The sequence below is a fragment of the Aspergillus chevalieri genome, chromosome 7 (assembly GCF_016861735.1).
Source record: "Aspergillus chevalieri M1 DNA, chromosome 7, nearly complete sequence".
Lineage (NCBI taxonomy): Eukaryota > Fungi > Ascomycota > Eurotiomycetes > Eurotiales > Aspergillaceae > Aspergillus > Aspergillus chevalieri.
This window is the reverse complement of record NC_057368.1, coordinates 1019126-1042400: the sequence shown is the minus strand read 5'-3', so window position 1 is coordinate 1042400 and position 23275 is coordinate 1019126. Positions and strand designations below refer to the sequence as shown.

The following is a 23275-nucleotide window of genomic DNA, read 5'->3' as shown; positions in this document are numbered from 1 at the left end:
CCTTACATGATCTCCCTCCTTGGGCAGGGAAAGGGATGATGGAGTTGCAAGGTTAGCGGGCGATTCTCCCGGAGCAAGGGAGGCTAGAGAGGAAGCACCACGCCGTCGGAGATTCGATCCGTACGCCAGCAATTATTGTGGAGAGAAGACCGGTAGGCTTACGATTTGTAGTGCAGTGAACAAAAATCCCATTGTGGACGTACAATGCCATTCGTATTTTGGCATATAACATGACAAGTCCGAACTATACTTCGGGCCAGCACACGATTCGAACATCAGTTGCACCTAATGCATGTGCTAAGGCTGTCGGAAGACTAATTGGGATCCCAACAACCTGGTTTAGGTCTCTTCGATGCACAGAGCCCTTGTTGATGCAGATGTGAGATATCAACATGTGTTCGGGCGCTAGGACATCGCGGAGAAGATCCCGGATTACCGGCGGACGTTGGGAGTGGTTTTATGGAAAGCCGATCTGTTGATCTCGAGAAGGCATGTTTTGCATACGTGGGTATCTATGCCTCTATGCCAAAGTACGCTTTTTGGCAGTCTCAGAGTTGCATCGATAATTCCTGGTTCATGAGAAGCGTCTCGGATGCTTGTTTATGGAGTGGAAGAACGTCGTTGCTGTGCAGAGACGACCCGCATTCCAGCGATCATTCCGTACGCAATATGCAAAGCAGAGCATCTATACAAAATAAATGCTTTGTTTGAATAGAGGACTTCAGCACAGAGTAATTGTAAGTTTGTCTTTGTTCCTTGCTGGTGCTGGAACACTATCGTGGTAAGTCATTAGAACGGAGTCATTGCATTTCCATGTGACGTAGATTATCTTCGGGCGATATATCCAGACTTGTAGGGGGCATGTATCTCAGCATACCCGGTCAGCACGGTCACTATCCAATCCGTATTGCGATGAATCCACGGTCGTCCGTAATGCGATGTCTGAAGAAACCAGAAGAAGCAAAGCGAATAAGGCACATTGAAAATTGGATAGCTCATATCCTCGGAGATGCGCGGGGAAGAGCTGTTCACATCCGACGACCGGGGAAGCAGCTCTAGCTGTCCGGCTCTTATATGCAGAGGACCGTTCCAGTCCCGCAGCTGCATGTCATGGCTCTTCAGCTTGATTTTCTTTTTTTTTTTCCCTCTGCTGTTTCTGCCGTGCATCCCATCGTGCAGCGAATGTTTAGCAGCTTTCCGGTCGGAGCACTGGCCATCGGTCTTCAGACGGTACAGAGTATGTTGTATACTTGTATTCTGTACGATATTCTGTAGCTTGTAATCAAATTTGCCAGATGCAGCCGCTGCTACTCGCTATTCCGGCATGGCTGGCTGGCGGCAACGTGAACCACCGTTCATGAGTTCGGTCATCCCTAGATCCTAAACTCGCTCAAACGACTTAGCTTGTCTCCGGGAAAACGCCACCTCGATGTCATCTTGGGTATATCGGGGAGCTTCCTTACTAGCGGAAGGTTGGTGGCATATAACTAAGACAGCAGCAAGGCATTGTCGATGGCGATGAAACCGGAGCAATGGAAGCAGTGTTTGACTCCGCTCATTTTGCTCATTCCGATCTGGCTCGATCTGTCCTTGCTTGGTCACTTGCAGTCGATCGATTTGTGGTGGTTTTTATGACATGAAAAGGCGGGAAGGAGAGGAAGAGGAAGTGAAGAGGTGATCATATGAGTTGCTTGGATAGGAAGAATAGGACCATGGAACTGTTGCAATGGACAATAGACTGCCATTGATCATGGATTGCTATGGATTAGATACACAAAAAGATAAAAAGATAACTAGAGTACAGTAAGTGTGGTAATGTACTTTAGTTCTCATACTCTTACATGTACGGATATATATCCTGCACTTTGATATACCAAGTGACGTCCACACAACTATGTACGTACCAAAGAATATCCACGAGCTTCCTCTCCTCATGGCAACCGTCAATTGAACGAGATTCTCTGATTCCCACCCTCTATTCTCTGCCGTACACCGCTTCCGTCATATAGTTGCTGCCTATGATCCTCCTAACGGAACAGATAACTATAACTGGAATGCCAAGGGCTTAGAACTGCACCTGCTGGCTCAAGGTAAACATTCAATGCTGGGCGATGCAAAAAAAAAAAAAAAAAACCGATTTCACCCGATGTCGACATCTGCTATAGATTAACTGCAGCCATTCGTACGTCTAGACCCTAGACCCCTCAGCATCCGGGCAGTTCCCAGTTGTTCCGGTGAGGTATGAAATGTTTACTCGCTGGTCCTTCTGTCAAGTCCTCGGTGGTCCTCAACGTCGACTTGGCGCGATACTCGGCGGTTACTGCATATTGTCCATGACGTCCATTAATATATCTTCCGGAGCTAAATGGGGACTTGCAGGGTCAGAAGAGATATCCCACGAAGTTCGGGTCGGCGCGAGCCTGGATTTCTGGAAACTCGCTGCTTGGCCAACCAATCGACTCCGTGGCTGAGCCGACACGGAAGACCCTCATGAGCGACAATTGGACAGCCCCATCATCACCGGCCGGGGGGGGATTGCAACATGCGCCCGATAAATATGCGTGAAAAAAGACGCCGACGCCGGGGTTCCTTGCTTGTATGTACAAGTAAGTAGGTAGAATCAGCGAGATAACCGCGACCAATGTTGATGCCTGCGGTTTCAGGGGAGCGGTCAAACCAGCTTATCAAGTGTTCTCCTTTCTTATAAGCCCGAAGGACTCGCATTTCTTGCATGCTGCCAGCCAAGAAGACATAGTCCGTCTAGAAACATTGCCAAGACAGCCAATTCCCTGCTGATGGAGTCGATGGGGCGGCTTGGCGACGGACGATGGAGACTATGCTTTCGCTGAGATCGACGGTGGCTGTGTTTTGACGAAAGTTGACGAAACTCGCGACAAAAGTTGAGCTCTGTTCAGCCCGGAAACACATGGTCAATTGCGAGATTTTTACTTGCGATCATCCGTCCTGGTTCGCTCTCCCAAACCGTCTTCGCGCATCTCGGAATTTTTTTGACAGTTTATCAGCGATGGCTCTAAAGATAAACTAGAGGGGTTGTCGGTAATGATTGTCAGCACTAGTACGGGCTCGGAAGGATCCAACTGCCAAGATGATCTTCTACCCGACTTCTTGGCCGTTTTTTAATCAAATAAGGGGCATCCCGATGCCCAATCCCGAGTGTAATCGGGACCGGTCCCTGCCGAACGGCAAACCCGATAATTACCCTTCTACCGGGGACGGAGAATAACGGAGAATAACGGAGGTTACTGACGCGCGTGGAATCCAGAAAAACCATCCCCTGGTCTTTGCGCTAAAGCGATTGTCCATTAATGTATCCCAGCTGAACTATGCAAATGTCCGGCCCCTGCGACACGCCATGGCCATCTACTTTCAAAGTGTCGTCTGGATGTTACACAGGGGCATAACAAACGACTGACGCTTGGACATGGACGCGTATTGCAATGATAGATTGCAATAAACGAATATACACATCCTATCTACTTGTATATTATTCCGACTCTAGGCATGCATCTTGCCACTACCAATAGTTGAAGATCCCACCCGCCGGTCTTGGCTTGCCTAGAAACGCTTATCTATCGCCTTCACACGCTGCAATTGGGATTTGTCATTCGCTGTTGAGCTCATGACCAATTCCCTGTTTCGATCACTTTGCATGGCCAGACAGGTCCATTCCTGCTCGATAGCAAGCGGTCCTGTTTCAGACCGAGCACGGGCGTCGAAGAAGCAATAGCATTGGCATCGCTCGGCCAAGAAAGCACTGACGACAATGCATAATCGATTTTTCTTTTACTTACCCCTATAGTTTGTGTGGTGGCGTTGCCTAACCCTATATATGGTAAGACTATCCCCTTTGGTTGTTTCTCACAACCAAGCTTTACAGGAACCAAAGAATCAAGATGTTCGAGGCTCCACGGAATTTGACTTTTGTTGACGATTCCCTAAACAAAGATGCTCTGAATGAGCCCTCGGGAAGCCGAGGGATCTATTCCAGATCCGATGATGTGGAAAAGCAGGCTCGCTCTCCTTATTCCAACCCATTGGCTGGGAGCACCAATGTATCTATCGCAGAAACCCTCAATGAAGAAGAAACCCCCGCTCCGTCAAAAAGATCTAAGCTGGGGAAATATTTCCTTTCCGACATTGATCGAAACTGGACAGAAGCTATTCTTATCTCCTGCGGCTTTGTGAGCGGTCTCGTCGATGGCCTTTCATTTACCTTCTGGAGCAGTTTCTCTAGTATGCAAACAGGTATGCATCCAACCCCCCATCCTACCTCACCTTCCTTCCCTCCCTTCCTTCCCTCCCTTACTTCCATCCCTTTTCTGCTTAGCTTAAGTATACACCACTAACGCACAGCAGGAAACATAATCAACCTCGCCCTCGGCGTCTCCGGCAACCTGTACCACCAAGAGAAACTCTGGGTCAAAGCCCTAATCGCCGTCGGCGCCTTCCTCCTCGGCACCTTCTGCTTCATCGTCGGCTCCTGGATGCTCGGCCCCCTGCGCCGCATAACAATGATCTCCTCCTTTGCCCTCCAAACAATCCTCATCATGGTCGCCGCCATCCTCGTCCACACGGAAGCCATCGGCGGCACACCATCCGGAGATCCAATGCGCTGGCTACAAGACGTCGCCATCGCCCTACTCGCCTTCCAAGCTGCTGGGCAGATTCTGGCGTCCAAATTTTTGGGCTTTCCTGAGATTATTACCGTTGCGCTGTCGGCGGTTATGTGTGATATCTTTCTTGACAAGAAGTTGTTTCACGGGTGGAGGGAGAACCCGAAGAGGAACCGGAAGATTGGGTTCGTGCTTGCTTTGTTTTTGGGGGCGATGGCTGGGGGTGGGATGGCGAGGCATCATGGGTTGGCTGCGGGTTTGTGGCTTGCTATGTCGTTGAAGGGGGCTATTACGGTGGCATGGTGTATATGGCCGGAGTGTCCGCCGCCGACGGAGGAGGGGGAAGGGAAGGGGAAGGAAGTGATGAAATGAGGAAAGTAAAAGCGTGGTTGTGAAAAGTTATTCTAATTGTGTTTTGCTTCCATTTTGTTTCGCATAGCCTGCTTGATGTCTGCCTTTTTTTTGCGATGTTTTTATTATACCCCAATAGTTAGATACCTCTTCTATTTCAGCATGATTAGTACCCAGTATAATGTTTCGGTCAATCCATATTATGTACTTGTATTTTCCTTTCTATCTTTCATATCTTTCATACTACCCTGCTCGCAGAACAGCCCCGTAAGGCTCTGCCAACACACCGCGCATAGAAACTCGGGAACCTACATAAAGAATCCAGCTGGCAGAGATAATCTCATGCAAGCACATACACCGACTTAACGTGAGATACGAATTGCCACGTTGGCGCCGTTACCAACGGTACAATGCTGCTTGGCATACATCAACTGCAGTTCGTTCGATTGTAGCGGTGTGTTCGTTCAATCGAGCCCTGCGCAAACGCAAACGCAAGCAAACGAGCCATAGACGCTGGCACCAACGAGCGCCCACATTGCTAGTACGATTCGAATTCCTTCGTCATTGTGCGTATCAGATGGACTCGTGGCGCTATTCGCAATTTCCAAGAAAAGCGACATGCCATGTTTCCGGGATCGTCCATACCATAGAAACTGAACGGGAAACCGGATGGTCTTTCTAGAAGGCTCCATGGGCCATTTTATGGACAATCAAAGGTGCCAATGCGCGAGACGCAAACGCGATCCTGACTTAGTGGTTTGCATCAATCATTTGCGAAACCTGTGGAGTCCCCATGGGCGTCCTCCCAAAGACCCAAACTGTCGGTGGAGCTCTGGGGCATCTCTTATTGTATAAATGCCCATAGTTAGCATTAGAGGGGTTAAGGATACCATTTTAGTGGCAGTCGTGACGTCGCTTTTTGGAGGATTCGTCTGTTACTCCGTGTTTTGGGATAGTATTTCGTCAATTCACATATATCCGTTGCCAAGGTCTCTCCAGTCTTTGCAGCGGAGCTTGTTAGACCCGCCTTTATTTCTTTCCAGGCTTCCTTGATAAGAGCTGAGTAGGGTATCTGAAACAGACATCCGTGCAAGCGAAGCAATAAAAAGGACAAGCCACGATATCGATAAGGCTGTGTAAAAGACAAACCTGGCGTCGTCATTTGATGGGAAATATCGTGCGCCAAAAAGTATTGGACAAAATGCGAATTGACGAGGTTAATGACCCGATAGTCTGTGTTTCATGAACTTTTCAGACTATGGGGCTTTGCGCGTGAGCCTCTGTGGAATCTTTGGAATCGCCTTGGCTGTCTTGCCGGATTACTGCGTAGAGGAGTAATTTTATCAGACCAGTCCCTTGCGTTTTTACCATCCTAGCCAGGGTTAGCTTAGAATGCTACGATAGCAGCAGCTGAAGCTGAAGGAATGGTCAGACAATTCAAAATAGCATGTGGTACTGCATAGTGTATCAGTAATTCATAGAAGCTCACTTGGCTAACTCTTTTTGGCCTTTGTGGCTGCGAGATTCGATCTCCCTTTTGATGTCTAGCCTTTTGCTCGTTGAACGATAAAATCGAGATGGGTGTATCAATGCCTTTCGCTTGGTTAGATGAGTGCTCAACTGAGACACAATTTGCCCAGAACTGTCACCATCATCGTCTTCTTTAGCAATTGAAGACTTTTGCGTCGCTTTCGAGCAATTCAGCGAGTCTTCTGGTGGTTATGAACGCTCTTTTCCGCTGGAAAGCGTCTCCCTTGGCTTTTCAGTATCTAAGCCCAACGCTTCTAGTCAGGATTACCCGTGTTGGCAGGCACTGTTTTCACATACCACTCATGCTGTCGCAACTGTATTGCCCGAAATGACAAGAGAAATTCGTGCTGAATCTCCTCCTTGTTAAGCAGGCGCTGCAACCTTTGTTGCTTAGTTCCTTTTCCATGCCTGAAGGGAACAGTGGCTTCCTGTATGTCACTTTTCAGCTGCCTGATGAGCTAGCTTTTCACTCGAAAAGATGTTAGTCAGGTGTAGTCCTGGTGTGCATCCGGACATCCCTTAGCTTTCGAGGGAAAAGCGCGGTGCCGCCGTCGGTCTTCGTTATGGGCACGTCTTCCAGCATGTCCTGTGTCGAGCTACAGCCCTTTACCGAACCATGGACTACGGCGCATAAAGAATGGAAACAGTAGAATAGGTTTACCACTTGCTGGTAGGGATAGCTGTCTTGGCTCCGTTTTGAATAATTCGTCAACTGATCCAATATGGTCAGCTTTTCATGATTCCGTCGCACAAAGAGACCTTGACTGACACGATTATTCGTTTTCTTTCTTTTTAGGACTGATGTAGCGCTTCACCACCGGCGTAGGTGTAAAGGCTCTCGATAAATTCTGGGTTCGATCGGTGCATTTTATTATATGCGCAAAATTTGGGGCGATTTCATGATATGGGCCATGTGAGAAATGGAAGAGCCTGTTTTGTATTTGTACTGGGTAGGCCTTGATGGGACTTGGGGGTATCAAAAACTGCCCAGTCGCTCAGGCTTGTCTGATTCAAGTTTACTGACCAGAGACGACTCAGAGCAGTTGTTCATCAATTATGTAAGACTGTACCGGGGTCGAGTGGTAAATTGATCGAAATGTGGCCCAAGGACGAGTATCGCTGGTTGGTGCATTCTGCATATTTGTCCCGTTCAACTTTCCTATGTGCTGCACAGCGCTATCTTCCTGTCCTATCCGCAACCGTCGCTCCTCGTAGACATATTATCCCGACCCAAGGTTTTTATTAAGGGCACGTATCGTGATCCATGTCAGGCCACATAGGTCTGGTTTGTATTTGAATTGATGAGCCAATATAGCGCTCTGTCAGGGCCTTTGTGCTGTTAGGTAGGTTTCGATGATCCAATGCAGGGTACAAGGATTGAATATGCTATCTCGAGCCAGAGCTTGCTGCCGCTGAAGGGCCGCGGGTATGTCCTGAATTTGCTATTGATTGAAGTGCCATGACGCCATTTTGGAGTAAAGGTGAAAGAATTGGGATACTACCCCAAATTACCAGCTGTTGATAGATAAGTTTGTCTGTATCAATGGTGAATATCATTGCATTGAATCCAGACATAGATTCCCCATACAAGAGCATGGCTAATTCCTTGTGGTATGTTCCAGTTTCAAACAACGGTCGGACTTCACCTCGGTGCCAATTTGGGGTCATGAATGGATTCAAACTCTCCAGGCTGCCAGTTATTACCAAGCTCTCCTCCAGTCTTATCTGCAATTTTTTGGTTGTCAATGCCGCCCCAAGTTTCGACAACCTTTCACAACAGGAGAATTACATATGCTACGACCGAAGAATTTGAGAATATGTACTTCAAGTACATACCTCTCGAAGATGTAGAAGAACTTGAGCAATATTGCCCTGGAGGTTATCATCCTATATCCATTAATGATACCCTCCACAACCGCTATCGCATAATCAATAACTTGAGTTATGGTGGCTATTCAACAGTATGGCTGACAAAGGATAAGAAGACCAGCAGCTATGTTGCTGTGAAGGTTTCTACTGCTGAGAACAACAACTTGCAGGAGTATAGTATACTCCGCCAACTCGGCTTCCCAAATCTGAAGGGTGGGCATCCCGACCAAGAGACGATCCCCCGATATTAAATGAGTTTGTTACAAAAGGACCCAATAGTGAACATCAATGCATCATCACCATCCCTGCAAATATGAGTCTTCCAGCTGCCTGTTGCATGAGCAGTTGCCGCCCAACCAATCCAATCTGTGGCTTTCTTACATTCTCAAGGGATTGTTCATGCCGGTATGTCTTGCATGTTCCTGATGAAACATGATCGGTTCTAACAGATGTGCATGGAATTAGATATCCACATCGGAAATATCCTCCTCAAACCTTCCAAAAGATTCAATGACCTTTCACCTGTCCAGTTCTATGCAGCCATGAGTGTATTACATGATTTGACAACCAGACCCTTCCACCAGGTGTCCCTTCCCATGGCATTAAACCAGCGTGGCTAGGAAAATACAGCGAGTCCATCATGCTACCCGAAGCTCGAATTTTTATGAGTAACTTTGGTGAATCATTTATGCCATCCACCACGGCACGCCGTTACTCAAACACACCAGTTTTGTCAGCTCCGCCAGAAGTTCATTTTGCACCTCAGATACCCTTCTCAATTCCCGCCGACATCTGGAGCCTTACTTGCACTGTTTGGAGCATCTTTGGTGCACAAGCCGCCCTTTGAAGGGTTTGTCCCGACAGATGACTGGATGACGAAGGAGCATGTTATTGTGCTTGGTAAACTGCCTCCTAAGTGGTGGAAAAAAGGGATGCGCGTCTGCAATGGTTCAACGAAGATGGGACGGGGAACTACGATCGGCAGGGGACACCATGGGCAGGGCGGTTCGAGAGTCTTGTACAAAAGGCTAGGAGCAGAAATGGCGTAAAACTGGTCAGACAAGAGAAAAGATCCGCCTTGCTGGCCATGCTGAGGGCTATGCTAGCATTCAGGCCCAAGAAGAGGTTGACTGCCGAAAAAGCTTTGAACTCCCGATGGATGAAGGAGTGGGCTGTTCCAGAATTCTAGAGGATAAAGAAAATGGAGTCCGAGGCTTAGATTTGAATGCGCAATATGTACAGAGTACAGTTGGCGTACTCGATTGATATAAAAGCGACGCCAATTTGTCGCATATTGAGTCAAATATGCATGATGGCAGTATTCCGATATCTGTATATGCCTAGAAAGGTAAAGAGCTCGGATATTGCTACCGGCTGCGAATGAATGAGTTTGTCACTGTCAAGGGTGAATATAATACAATGCACCACGCAAGTATGAGTTTATTGGTGTCAGTCTTATACACTCACATTATCAAGGGCCATGTGGTGTTCCTTGCGTGGTGTTAATGTATAGGGTATACGCAATAGTATACAGAGCTCGGGAATGGTGGATTAATCTGGAGTTAGATCTGTAGTTCGTCCACGGTTCTCCAATAAACTACTGGGTTAGACCCGTGGTACCGTGAACCTAGCAATGAACACAAAAACCCCTGGAGAAAACAATTCAATTCAACGAAAAGAATGATTGCCCTGACAAAACGAGTAATGCTGAGTTGTCGCATCCACCGCCGCGGTCACGTTTTTCCCTGGCGCCTCACCTCTTGTTCTCCCTTGCGCTTCACCACAACATTGAATGGTTATGGTTGCAATTGATATAATAATATAATAACAGACACCGTCGCTTTGCTCCGACCAAAGTGAAGCTGGCTGGCGGAACCTGGCTCCATTGAACCGAGTTCAGCATGAGGTGACTAGTGACCAGTGCACTCCCAGCCATCGCAATATTTTTTTCCCAAGCTACAAACGCCTGCCTTTTGATTCGACCAGCCACGCCAATTCCCTTTCATTTCTGTTTTCTTTTCTTTCTTTTGTGTTTCTACGCTCTGTGAGTTGTCTACGAGGCTCAGAAATACCCACATTCCGGTCGATTGCCTCGTTTTTTCCCGCGTTCCTCTCCGGCTAGATCGCGTCTATCAGTTTCACCAGGAAAAGAGCCTGGCATCAGGAGCTCCGAGAGAGGCTGGGGATCTTTGTGGCGGTCTAGTATTCATTGCTAAACCCAATTCCACGTTGTCGTCCTTCTATTCTCCCGTTTCTACCTCACCTTTAGCGGTGTCTTCCACCGACCTGCCCGGCGCGTTTGACGAGGCCTACGACGTTTACGACCCTGCCACGACCTTTACGACTGATTCACGACAACGCCAGCAGCAGGCTGCTTTGCGTCCTGCTTCTACTGTTTTTGCTTCTCAAGACCCGCTTTCTCGTCGCTCGTCGAGTGTCTCAGAGAGCTCCCGCACGTTACGGAGGTCTCCCCGGTCGTCGGACATCTACCAGCAGCAGCTCCAGCAGCAGCTACAACAGCAGCGTCTGTCCAACCGGCGAGCGCTGTCCGTCGATGCGTCCGGTCATCACCAGTACATAGAGCAATCGATCCCCGTCTCTGTTTATCCCGCGCCTCTTGCTCCGACAAGCAGAAACGCAAACGCGCCTGCGCCTGCTCCTCCGCGTCCAGCACTCTCAGAAGCGCAGTCCGAAGACGACCACTCCGTTGTTGGCGACTCCTACGAGCGATTAAACAATTCCGACTGGCCTCGTCGATCTACGAACGTTTCGCCCACTACCGCGTCTGCCATCCTTTGGACCCTCGAGGAAGCCTTTCGCAGACCGTTTCCTTTTACGACCGATTGGGACGAAGTGAACGCACCCATGTCGGATTTGGTTGGTGTAGCCCCTGCTGCCACCACGCTAGGTGGTGCAGGTGCTGCAAGTCATGGTCGGGTACAGAATGGTGCGCCCCGTCCCGTCCCGGTCAACACGAACCCGCCCAGCGGTGTGCGAACACCTACGGATATCATGAGACAGCGTCGGGAACGAGAAGGTCGTCGCAAAGCAGAACAAGAAGCGAGAGACCGAGAACAACAGCAGCAGCAGGAGCCGCAGCCGCAACCCCCTGTTCAGCAGCAGCCGTATGCTGCTGGCGTTGATCGAATGTCGCAACGTCGACCTACCACTTCGGCCGGGGCTGGTCACCGTAGGGCTGGGAGTCAGCCAGGACCGCCTCCGTCATCTGCTCAGCCAATTCCTGGCCAGCCGAAGCCGCAGCAGCCTGGTGCCACCAAGCCAGCGGATGCTTCTCAGGAGCCACGCCGTGTGGCCTTTCCGCACGCGTTTGAACGCTGGGAAACACTGTCCTCCCACTGGGAAGGACTGACCGGTTACTGGATCCGCAAGTTGGAGCAAAACAACGAAGCCTTGGAACGCGATCCTTTGAGCCAACAGATGGCCCGCCAAGTCACAGACCTGTCAGCTGCCGGCGCCAATCTTTTCCACGCGGTGGTAGAACTGCAACGCTTACGGGCCTCCTCCGAGCGCAAATTCCAACGCTGGTTCTTCGACACTCGCGCCGAGCAAGAACGCGCCAAAGAACTCCAAGCCGAGCTAGAACGCCAAATCCAAACCGAGCGCCAGGCCCGCGCAGAAGCCGTCGCGTCCTACCAAAAAGCCGAGTCCGACAAAAGACGAGTCGATGACCTGGTCAAAGAAATGCGTCGCGAGCTCCAAATCTCCAAAGACGAAGCCCGCCGTGCCTGGGAAGAACTTGGCCGTCGCGAACAGGAAGAACGCGATCGAACCGCTTCCCTGCGCAACGGCGAACCAACCCTCGTCGGCGGTGTCCAAGTCGTCCCCATGATTTCCAGCCGTCAACACCCGATTAACTACTCGTCGACGGAAGAGAACGAGGACCGCTACGCACGCGACGCAGCTATGAAAATGTCCGACGCAGGCGACGCCCAGTACTACGACGACCAACCGGTTTCACCCACAGGAAGCGACCCTTTCTCGGAAACCGTGCGCAAAACCGATCCCGCGTCAACAATCCCAGCCTCCCAGCCCCAACCTTCCTACCCGGGCCACTTCTACCGTCCTGAAAACGCAACAGTCCCAGGCCACACCCGCGCAACCTCCGACCCGGAGTACGGCCAGAGCGTCGAGGGCAGCGAGCCCGGCGACGATGAATACACACACTACCAGCGGGACTCCCAGGGCCGCCCCCTCGTCTACCCAGGCACCATGTCCGAAGAAAGCGACGACTACGATCCAGAAGACAACGGCCCCTATGCCACGGAGGGTAGCTACGTCCCCAGCACGTCTGCCTCTCCTTCCGTGCCTACGACTTCCGCACCGGTGTACAATTACCCCCCGACGTCTGGAGGCTGGGGCTGGGACTCTGTCACGCCGCGCCATCGCCATCCCACGCGTCTTAGCGATGTGATGGAAGAAGACGAGCCGAGAACGACGCCTAGTCGGGCTAGTCGGACTAGTCACTGATCACTTTCTGATCGGTTTTCGCTTACATTTCGGGTTGTGATTTAGTTGGCTTTTGCTGGATAGATCTAATATCTGCTTTTCCTCTTTATCTTGTTTATGTTGGACAGGCGTACATATGCGAATTTCGTCGGGCATGCTCGTGCTCATGATACCGGCATTTCTTTTTTGTTTTTACCTGTTTCCTTGATTGCTTCTATTTCCGGCTGTTGATATGGTATACCTGGTTCTGGCTGTTATTAATTGTTTGTTACATGGTATGGGTCCTTGTCCTTGCATATAGACCTAATGAACTGTATCTCTGCATCGGTTCTTTTGTAAACCAATTGACTATCCAATTCCTTGTCGAGCCGCAGTATGTATGGGCTGCTATGCCACGTGACTACACGCTAAACCACTTTTGGACTGTAGATCCGTAGCAGATCGCGGGCACAATTTCACCTCCAATCCCGATCACCAACGTTCCGCCAACTGCCTTTCGAGCACCAGCGCAGACACAGATTACCCGAACAAACAATGACATCCAGCCTCAAACATCTCCCTCGGCTACTCCCCCGGGTCACCCGCACCGCCACCCCAACAATCGCATCCTCCTCCCGCACTGTCCCGCTCTCCTCTATCCTCCACTCGACACCACGCATCCCGCAAGTCCAGAACAAAAATGCCCTTAACCGCAACACAAGCCGCACCTTCACCTCGAGCACACTACGAGCGCGCGCAAAAACAATGGGCCAACTCCGCGCCCGCAACTCCACCGGCCCGTTCTCGTGGAAAGCGGCGCTGCTTTTCATCGTAACTGGGGCCGGGATGATTGTGTACTTCCAGGTTGAGAAGGAGAGGTTGGCGAGGAAGCGCGTTGCGGAGATGAGTAAGGGTGTTGGGAGGCCGAAGGTTGGGGGGCCGTTTGTGCTGAGGGATCTGGAGGGGAGGGAGTTTACGGCGGAGGATTTGAAGGGGAAGTATTCATTTGTACGTTCCACGCTTTACTTGGTTTTCGCCATATATCTGATTGGGTATATGCTAATTACATGGTGATGGGTTAGGTTTACTTCGGATTCACGCATTGCCCCGATATCTGCCCAGACGAACTTGACAAAATGGCCGAGATCATCGACAAGGTCAACGAGGCGACTGGCGATCCGAGCCTCTTCCTGCCTGTGTTTATCACGTGCGATCCTGTTCGCGACACGCCTGAAGTCCTGCGCGAATATCTGAAGGAGTTCCATCCGAAGATCGTCGGGTTGACGGGGACGTATGAGCAGGTGAAGCATGTGTGCAAGATGTACCGGGTGTACTTTAGTACGCCGCGGGATGTGAAGCCCGGAGAGGATTATTTGGTGGATCATAGCATTTATTTCTATCTTATGGGTATGTTCCCCCTATCCCTTTTCCTATGAGTCTTTCCGTGATATGGTGTTAACGGTGGCAGATCCCGAGAACGATTTCGTCGAATGTATCGGCCGGCAAGATACCCCCGAGTCGGCCTCGAAGGTGATTCTGGAGCACATCAACGATTGGAAGCGTGAGGGCCGGGCGTTGACCGGCAGACAACAATAGCCGTAGCTGTACCATACTGTACTCTAGTTCGCACTGTACAATATCTCTACTCTATTAGCAATATCCAAGAATTACCTCTTCTTCCAACGTACCCTCAAAATCCAATTATTTCAAATTCCCATCCCGATCTCTCTCCTCATTCGCCCTCCACTCACTCCCCCCATCCCCAAAAACCTCCCTCTTCCAGACCTCCACCCTCTCCTTACACCTCTCCAGCACCTCCTCCCCACCCCGAAACGCCGCCCCCCGGTGCCCCGCACTAACACCAACCACAATCGAACACTCACCAACCGGCACCTCACCCAGCCGATGCGCAATACTAACCCCCAGTAGCCCGTGCTCTGCAACCGCGTTCTCGGCAATCTGCATGAGCGTTTTGAACGCGAGGATCGGGTAGGTCGTGTAGCTGAGGGTTGTGACGGGGCGGTGGTCGAAGCTGTCGCGGGTTGTGCCGAGGAAGAGGAGGTTTGCGCCGGCGGAGGGGGACGATATGTCGGTTATGTGGGTGGTTGGGTTTAGGGGGGCGTAGGTTAGGGTGAGGTGGATGTTGAGGGAGGGGTGGGTGCGGGCTTGAGGGTAGTTTGATGGGTTGAGATGTGGGGGGAGGTCTCGTTGTTGCTCTTGTTGTTGTTCTGAGGACATCGTCGTGGACTTGTTTTGTATAAAGGATGTGTGTATGGAAGAGAGAATAGATGAGAGAGATGGTTGTCAATTGGCATCATTGGAGGGGTGCTGATATGCTTATCAGGTGGGGCTAATATGACGCTCTCTACATACAGAGTACAGACAGTTACAGAAGAGCAACAACAGCCTCATACGGCCTCAATGACCACTTCCCTCCCTCAAGTCGCTGAGCAGTCTCCTGCACTCCCTCCCAATTATCCAGAATAACCTCTTCCACGCCCTCGATCCCATTCGCCTTTGCACTCCACTCCCTCGCTGTCTCCGTCCAGTTACACACAACAATCGCCTTCTGGTTCTCGTACTGTCTAGTGAACGCAAATACCTCCTGGCTATCACGGTCAACGAGGGTATAGTTTCCGTACACGAAGATGTCGAGGTACTTCTTGCGTAGTCCCAGCACACGTCCCCAGAAGCTGTAGGTTGAGTTTGGGTCGTTGATCTGCGCTTCCGCGTTTATGCTGGTGTAGTTCGGGTTGACGGACATCCATGGCTTGGTGTTGGGGCCAGTGAAGCCGGCGTTAGGCGCGGAGGTCCATTGCACGGGCGTGCGGGCGTTGTCGCGAGATTTCTTCTGGTATTCCTGACGGGCGATCGTTTGCGCGTTTATGTCGGAGGGGCGGTCCCGGACGAGTGGGTTCCAGTGGTTAAGGCAATCGATGTCCTTGTACTCCTCCATGCCCCAGGACGGAGGGATGTTTCGCATGCCGATCTCTTGGCCCTGGTACACGAACGGGGTGCCGCCGTGGAGTGCCAGCACTGTGGCCAGCATCTTGGATGAAATCACATGGTGCTCTTCCTTGGCGTTCGTATAGCGGTCGATTGAGCGGGGTTGGTCATGGTTCTCCCAGTATAGGGCGTTCCAGCCGCCATTGTCGTACATGAAGGTTTGCCAGCGCTCGAAGAATTCCTTGAGGTCTGTGAGTTTCCAGTTTCCGGGCTCGAACTTGTCGTACGTGCCGTGGTCGATATCGACATGCTCGAAGTTGAAGATCATGTTGATTTCGTTGCGGTCGTATCGCACGGCCTTCAGCACTTCATTGGTGTCCTTGACGAACGGCATCTCGCCCACGCTGAATGCGTCGTACTCCTTGAGAATATCACCCAGTCCCTGTAGGTATTCGTGTAGACGCGGTCCGTTGGCGTAGTACCTGTCTGCCCATTGCCAAGGAGTCCGTGGATCTTTGACGGGGACGTCTGGGAAGCGTTGATCCTTGCTGACGAAGTTGATGACGTCCATTCGGAATCCATCAGCTCCCTTGTCGAGCCAGAAACGCATGATGTCGTGGACAGCATCGCGGACAGGTGGGTGCTCCCAGTTGAGGTCTGGTTGCTCGGTGGCGTATAGGTGGAGGTAGTATTCGCCGGTCAACTCATCGTATTGCCAAGCGCTGCCTGCAGTTGGTAAGCATTAAATGCCAACTCAATTGGAATAGACTGACATACCTTGGAAATGCGACATCCAGTTGTTAGGCGGGTGTCGGTTGCCCTGCTCATCAAACCTAGGAGGCTTCCAGACATACCAATTCCGATACTCATTATCCTTTGAGCTCCTAGACTTCTTGAACCACTCAATTTGATCACTAGTATGGTTCACCACAAGGTCCATGAGAAGCTTCATTCCCCTCTCATGGCACTCCTGAATCAATTTCTCAACATCGGCGACCGTGCCATACTCATCGGCAATGTTGTAGTAGTCGGCAATATCATATCCCATGTCCACCTGGGGAGATTTGTACGAGGGACATAGCCAGACGATGTCCACGCCAAGATTCTTGATGTAGTCGAGTTTGGAGATGATACCGGGGATATCTCCAATGCCGTCTTCGTTGGAGTCTTTGTAGGACGCGGGCCAGATCTGGTAAACGGAGCATTCTTTCCACCAGGCGCGATGGATTTGATTGCTGGATTTGGCCATGTTGCTAATTTAGCAAGTTATTCAAGCAAGAGAAAAACCAGGTTGGATTATTGCGTAGAGCTGTATATAAAAGGGACAGCTGTCCCTCATCCACCGCGGGGCAGCTCTGCGGAGAAATTATCGGTGGATATAACTATGCAAAGCTCCGGCATGTTGACTGCGCTGTGAATGGTGAAGAGCAGGTCCACGGGCCAGATTGACCATATGATCATGCGACGTGGAAAAACGACGACAGGAACGAACTTTCGTCGTTGGATTCACTTGCCCGGCTGTGATATGTCGTGGAATTAGGGTAGGTTTCTGTGTACGAGTACCCTTGTAGTTATCCAACTGGTTGCAATAGAGTTATCTAGGATAGTTAGCCAATCATGGAGACACCAAGATGCAGATCAAGGAAGCAGTAGTCATACGCATCGCTCCAATAGCCAAACAGAGGCTCTTCATATGTTTCTGTTGCTGTACTATTTATCACTTCGTACGGAGTAGACAGCGATACTTTGTACATCAATGTATGCCAGTATTTATTTGTACCATTGTAGCAAGTCGTATCGACGAGTTCATCGTAAATGTATGCCAGTGTCTCACGCCAGCCAGACTGTCTCACCAAAAGAGGACTGAAGCTGGTGATAATAGATAGGCTTGCGTGAATGATAGGCGGTGTGGATTCTGCCACTCTGCCGTATGCGGTAACTCCCAACTTTCACGGCCGTCGCTTTTTCAACTCTCTCAACTCTGTTCTTTCGCTGCTCTATACAGACTATCATGTCTCACACGTACGCCAACGATAATATGTACCCACCGGGTCCTGTCCAGCGACCCTTCCCTTCCCGCGATAACCGAGACGGCCGCATGTACGACGACCGTTCTCGATCCCGATCACGCTCGCCTGGCGGTATACGCTCCTCCTCCCCGCACGGTACTACTGGATAGCTGCTTCAATAACCAAGGCACCACGTTTATTGGCTTCAACAGAGCTGTTACTGATCTTTGTCATTGAATCCAAGAAGACCGCCAGCGCCCCGCAGCAGACAGACAACACGAATACTCCAGGGATCGCGACTCAAGAAACCGTCGAGACCGAGACCGAGATGACTACCGTCGCCGGCCATCATCGCGTTCGCCTCCTCCCCGGGGCGGGAGATCGACATACAGAGACCGCGATTCGCCTCGGTACTACAGTCGCAGCAGGAGCTACAGCCGCAGTCGCAGTCGCAGCCCTCGACGGAGTCGCGGACCGTATTATGGCCAGGAAAGCAGAGAAGTCATGATGGACGGGTTACCGGTGGAGATGGCAGAAGAAGACGTTGGACAACTCCTCCCCTCACTGCATCACGAGATTCAGAGCTGCGCTATACTCCTCCCGTTGTTGATGGCAAGAAGCTGAGATGTGCATGTCACCGGGCGTCCGGTCGACGCGTTGAACAGATTTCGAGTGAACTCAATGAATTTTACCATGTCGAGGGTTTGGAAGAGGTTCGGGTGATTCGTGACCGACAGACGAGTAAGTGCGAAACTTTTTGGAAAGTCGATTTTTTTTTTCTGATGTCTCCCAGAGGTTTCACGACGACTGGGATTCCTTAGGTTCTGCGATCTTGATCATTCGCGCGCATTCTTGGAGCCCAACTTCCCTTCTATCTATTTTAATGGACCGAATCACAGTGGCGACGACCGCGGAACGAGAGTTCGCATCGCATATAGCAGAGAAAGGGAAGATCGGGCTCGCGCCAGGGCGGAGGGTGATTGGACATGTAGAATGGTGCGCCAGGTTCGCTGCCAAAGAAGTTTAGAAGCTAACTCACTCAGTGCGCAATCGTGAACTACTCTACTCGTCAGAAATGCTTCCGTTGTCAAGCTCCTAGGCCCGGTATGTCGCACTGTCTTCCATCTACGACTTGACTAACAACGAGTAGAAGCTGGTCCGGCCGGCCCACCCGGTATAGCTGCTCCAAAGGTCGAGAATCACGGTGATAACGATGTTGCTCCGGATAACCAGCCCTCCCAGTTCCTAATCTTCAGAGGACTGGAGTCTTCTGTTACAGAAGAGCTTCTGGCCAAAGGAGTTGCGAAGTTGTATAAGCCAGCATCTGGCGGCTCGGATAACACGTCCAAGACTGAGAAAAAGGGAGCCAAGGTGGCTTCTACGACTGGAGATTCTAACTTGGGAGCTCGGGAGGGTTCTATCCGCCGTGTTTTGCTGGTGAGAGACCGCAAAACCAACGAAAGCTGGCGGTATGGATTTGCGGAATTTGCTACAGTTCAGGTATTTGTTCCTTTTTCATGGCGTGGCGTTTTAGACTAACATACTTTTCGTTCAGGATGCACAAGCTGCCGTGACCCGGCTTAATTCATTTGAGAAATTTACCATCTCGTCCAGACCGGTCCTGGTCAGCTACATCCACGCCGGCGTGTTTGTGCCAGTAATGAATCCTACGGCAGCCACAGAGCGATTTACTTTTAGCCCTCTGTTGAACCCATCATTAAAGCTCATGTATTGGGATGAAGAGGGTTACGTCACGGAACTCACGGTGTCGCCTGCAGAAGCAGATCACGCTCAGGGACAACCCAAGAGCGATGCAACGACTGCTCAGGACCAAGCAAAAAGCAGCAAAGATCCCGAGAAGAGCAAAAAGAGAAAGGCAGACGCCAATGCCAATGCTGGTTCCAAGAAGGTTGTAGCGTCACATTTGCAGTTCTGGAGTAATCGACACGCAGAATTGCACGGCATTAAAAGGAAGAACCCCGACGAAATAGCCCCTGGAGAATCCGGCTCGGACGGTGGTTCTCCTTCCGATGTAGCTCCGCCCTCGCAATCCTATGCAGACTTGAACCGCAACTGCTGCTATCTATGCATGCGCCAGTTCAAAACCCCAGCAGAAGTCAACTGCCACGAACGCCTCAGTCAGCTCCACCGCACAAACCTCCAAAACGAAGACCTAGTATCCAAAGCAACCAACAAACTCGTCAAACACGGCATCGTCCCACCCACACCAGAATACCGAGACCGCGCAAAAGAACGCCGCAAGGCATTCGGCAGCACCAAGCCACCCACCACAACCACAAAGGCGAGACCCACCGCTCGTGCTCCACCCGGAGAGAAAGAAGAAGAACCCCCGGCCCAACAACCGTCCAAGGGCGCCTCACTGCTCAGTAAAATGGGCTGGTCGGCTGGTTCTGGTCTTGGTGCTCAGGGGACGGGCATGACGGCGCCGATTGCGACGGAGATTTATGCGCAAGGGGTCGGGTTGGGTGCGCAGGGTAGTAAGATTGGTGATGCTGCTGAGGAGGCGGGGAGGAATACGAGAAATCGGTATGATGAGTTTTTGGAGAAGACAAGGCAAACGGCGAGGGAGAGGTATGAGCGGTTGGATAAGTAGGTTTACGTGGTTTTGGTTGATATTTTGGGGTAGCGCAATGGATAGCAGTCATTCATCACGTATCATCATTCGTTACTATTGTACATTGTATTATTTGCATATGAGTGGCATTGTTACTCGTACACTATTCTCATTCATCTCTCCATCGCAATTCACTTCTCACTCTTCTCATTCCGCGCCCTCTCCCTCTCCTCCAAAATCTCCCTCTTCTTCTCTTCATACCCCTTCAAGCCCAACGTCTCAACAACCCACTTCTCAATCGCCTTCTCCGCCTCCTCATCCTCCTCCTTCCCACTCTTCGCCCCACCAATCCCCTCAGGGCCCTCACCAACACCCTTAATGTACCTCCTGGTGATCCGTCTTGCATCCTCCAAATCATTAACACCCAGTTTCCACATAACACCACCCGTCCCCACCATCGCAAAACTAACCACATTGATCGTCGCCAGGTTAAAGGCCTCGAAGGCGTCTAGCGCGCCATTGACGGGTGGGTGGTGGTAGGTCGAGGAGGTGTAGTAGGGTGGGATGGCGGCGAGGTGGCGCGTGCGGAGGGCGCGGCGGGTTAAGTAGAGGGAAAGTGTTACGAAGGTTGTGCCGGCGAGGAGGAGTTTGAGGGGGCGTTGGGGGAAGGTGCTTTGCTGGTTTTGAGGAGGGGTGGTGGAGGGTTCGTTTGGGTTGGCGGAGTGAGAGAGTTGGGTTTCGCTTTTGGTTTCGGTTGAGCTGGAGGGAGTAGATGTGGATGGTGATGAGGGCTTGGAGCCCCAGAGGGAGGAGAGCATTGTGTTGTGTTGTGGTTTGCTTTTGGTCTCTGGTTTATGGATGTGATTGAGGTTTGGTTTGCGGTTTGCGGTTTGGTTGCTCCCCCGTTGGACAGATAGTCGTGGAACCAAGCAGTCAATGATTCAAGGATAGCTTCAACTAAGAACGTAGGACAAATTATATCCCGCGATTTTGATCCAGAAACGCAATTGACAGAAGAAAAGAGAAGGCGAGAGAAAAGGTGGATGACTGAAGGAAGTTCGTTTCGGAGGTAGAGCCTATCCCCGAAAGATCACGTGAGTGTCCTTATGCATTAGGCAGACAGTTCAATACTTACAAGGCTAGGAAAGCAGACCATTATCTACGACTCAAGGGGAGGCTTTTGTAGGTTAATAAATTCCCGAAATATTATATTAAGTATCGCTTGGTATCAATCTGGGTATATAGAGTAGAGACATGCTAAAATACAAAGTAGAGTAGTAATACACGCATACTCTCGTGCTCGAGAGCAGCAAAATGGAAGATTATGCAAGTAGACGGATACCTACAGCTGAGCAATGTCATCAATGCTCATATATGATTCCAACGTCCCCTCACTTGACTGCTGCAGTTTGCGCTGCACAAAGTCATCGAGGTTCATCCGTTCTTCATCGCTCAAAAGACGCATTCGGTCTTCGAGAGTGGTAAACGACCCAAAATATCTTTGATCGAGGAAGGCCCAGTATATCTCGTCAAACATGGCGCCGTGTCTTGCCGCGAGGCAAAACCAGAATAGCCCGTTTTCCATGGAGTCCTCCATGGCGTCTGAGAGGCATTGCTCTTCTGTCAGCGAACCATCACCGATCTTCCTCGATTCGCATTCGCGAAGTGCCTCTAAGAATATGGAGAGTCGAGGCATGTAGCGCTCTAGGAAGTGATCGAGATTCATTTCCCAGTCTTCTGGGCGCTCGAGTAGCAGCCACCAGGGCGCAGCGTGGGTGAATTCCGCAGGGGCAGCGTACGACCATTCCCAGTCAAAAGCACCGATAATCTCAAGCTTTGATTGGTCGACCAGAATATTGTCGGGTCTGAAGTCGTCACAGAATAGATGGAAAGGGCCATGGCGGTGTTCCTTGGACGCCTTCCTTGATATCTTGCGGAAAAGGCAGCGAGCAATGTACTTCTTTCGACAGTCGTCTTCATTAATGACAGCATCATTGCGCTGGTACTCGAGATGGTATAGATGCTGTTTGGCGAGTTCTTCAAAGTAATCGGTGGCATTGTTAAAGCGTTGCTTCGCGAATGCGCTAGGCGGGATATTGGAGAACTGCGCTATCCGGTTCATATTGAACGTCAACGGCCTCTTGTGTACAGACCAGTCGCCCGATTCATCCAGTTTCAGAGCTCCAATGAACGAAAATTCCGGCTTTGACAATTCCAAGACAATGTCAGCCATGTCCCGATATGCCTTCTTCAACGCACACTCGGAAATATGAAGATTCAACGTCTCGATCTTTTTCATCGGATCTCTGAGGTACCTCGATAACAAATTACCCTCTAAAAGGGTCATGACGACGTAGGGCCCAACTGCACAGCTCCCGGAGCCCAGTACCGTGGGAACGGGTATCGATGTGTTCTCAGCCAAGTATCTCATAACGGCAACCTCATCCTGAACCTTCTCGTGGCGAAACACGGCTCGGCCCAGAGCCGTGAACCGGACCAGAAGGCGACTGCCATCCTCGTAAGCGACTTGGTAGCAAAAGTTGAAGGCTCCATGGGAGAACCGTGTTGTTGACACTGGTATACCAGGCCGGTGTCGAAGGGCTAGCTTGGTGACCAGCGTCTCCGAGGAGTTCTTAACAAGGTGTTGGATCCATTTTTTGAATATTCGTTGGGATTCTTGCTCGGCGAGATGATCAAAGTCCATAACGGCATAACGGTTTTTTTGATCGTCAGATTGATAAGGAAAAGGGATGAAAAACAGTGGTCCCCTGCCTCAGGCACAAAAGTAGTTTGCTCAGTCAGCAGGCACGTGGTTGGTGGCGACGCTATGCTATTCTTTGAAATATCCGGGGTAATCCCGACTTCATCTTTTCTCGTGACAATAAGAACTAGTTACTCCATACAACATCCCTGAG

General features: G+C 50.7%; 8 protein-coding genes across 8 annotated transcripts; 4 read left to right on the top strand and 4 right to left on the bottom strand.

Annotated features, from left to right (window-relative positions):
• Nucleotides 1-3914: 3914 nt before the first annotated feature.
• ACHE_70335A (YoaK family protein) lies at nt 3915-5006 on the top strand (the record flags this gene model as incomplete). The annotated part of the gene is made up of 2 exons (XM_043282657.1): nt 3915-4266; nt 4378-5006. 2 exons carry the CDS (start codon nt 3915-3917, stop codon nt 5004-5006), a joined length of 981 nt encoding a protein of 326 aa, XP_043140014.1.
• A 6243-nt stretch (nt 5007-11249) lies between these two features.
• On the top strand, nt 11250-12872 carry ACHE_70334A (uncharacterized protein; the record flags this gene model as incomplete). Its single annotated transcript, XM_043282656.1, has 1 exon — nt 11250-12872. The coding sequence occupies one exon, from the start codon at nt 11250-11252 to the stop codon at nt 12870-12872; it is 1623 nt and encodes a 540-aa protein (XP_043140013.1).
• Nucleotides 12873-13385: 513 nt separating this feature from the next.
• SCO1 (SCO family protein) lies at nt 13386-14426 on the top strand (the record flags this gene model as incomplete). Its single annotated transcript, XM_043282655.1, has 3 exons — nt 13386-13838; nt 13913-14237; nt 14299-14426. The coding sequence occupies 3 exons, from the start codon at nt 13386-13388 to the stop codon at nt 14424-14426; spliced, it is 906 nt and encodes a 301-aa protein (XP_043140012.1).
• A 105-nt stretch (nt 14427-14531) lies between these two features.
• Nucleotides 14532-15068, bottom strand: MOCS2 (molybdopterin synthase catalytic subunit; the record flags this gene model as incomplete). The annotated part of the gene is made up of 1 exon (XM_043282654.1): nt 14532-15068. One exon carries the CDS (start codon nt 15066-15068, stop codon nt 14532-14534), a length of 537 nt encoding a protein of 178 aa, XP_043140011.1.
• A 148-nt stretch (nt 15069-15216) lies between these two features.
• ACHE_70331S (glycoside hydrolase family 13 protein) lies at nt 15217-17025 on the bottom strand (the record flags this gene model as incomplete). The annotated part of the gene is made up of 2 exons (XM_043282652.1): nt 15217-16502; nt 16554-17025. The coding sequence occupies 2 exons, from the start codon at nt 17023-17025 to the stop codon at nt 15217-15219; spliced, it is 1758 nt and encodes a 585-aa protein (XP_043140010.1).
• A 762-nt stretch (nt 17026-17787) lies between these two features.
• Nucleotides 17788-20399, top strand: ACHE_70330A (putative G-patch domain protein; the record flags this gene model as incomplete). Its single annotated transcript, XM_043282651.1, has 7 exons — nt 17788-17917; nt 18030-18328; nt 18451-18526; nt 18579-18781; nt 18829-18889; nt 18936-19285; nt 19341-20399. The coding sequence occupies 7 exons, from the start codon at nt 17788-17790 to the stop codon at nt 20397-20399; spliced, it is 2178 nt and encodes a 725-aa protein (XP_043140009.1).
• Nucleotides 20400-20551: 152 nt separating this feature from the next.
• Nucleotides 20552-21178, bottom strand: ACHE_70329S (uncharacterized protein; the record flags this gene model as incomplete). The annotated part of the gene is made up of 1 exon (XM_043282650.1): nt 20552-21178. One exon carries the CDS (start codon nt 21176-21178, stop codon nt 20552-20554), a length of 627 nt encoding a protein of 208 aa, XP_043140008.1.
• Nucleotides 21179-21702: 524 nt separating this feature from the next.
• ACHE_70328S (phosphotransferase family protein) lies at nt 21703-23064 on the bottom strand (the record flags this gene model as incomplete). The annotated part of the gene is made up of 1 exon (XM_043282649.1): nt 21703-23064. The coding sequence occupies one exon, from the start codon at nt 23062-23064 to the stop codon at nt 21703-21705; it is 1362 nt and encodes a 453-aa protein (XP_043140007.1).
• Nucleotides 23065-23275: the final 211 nt, after the last annotated feature.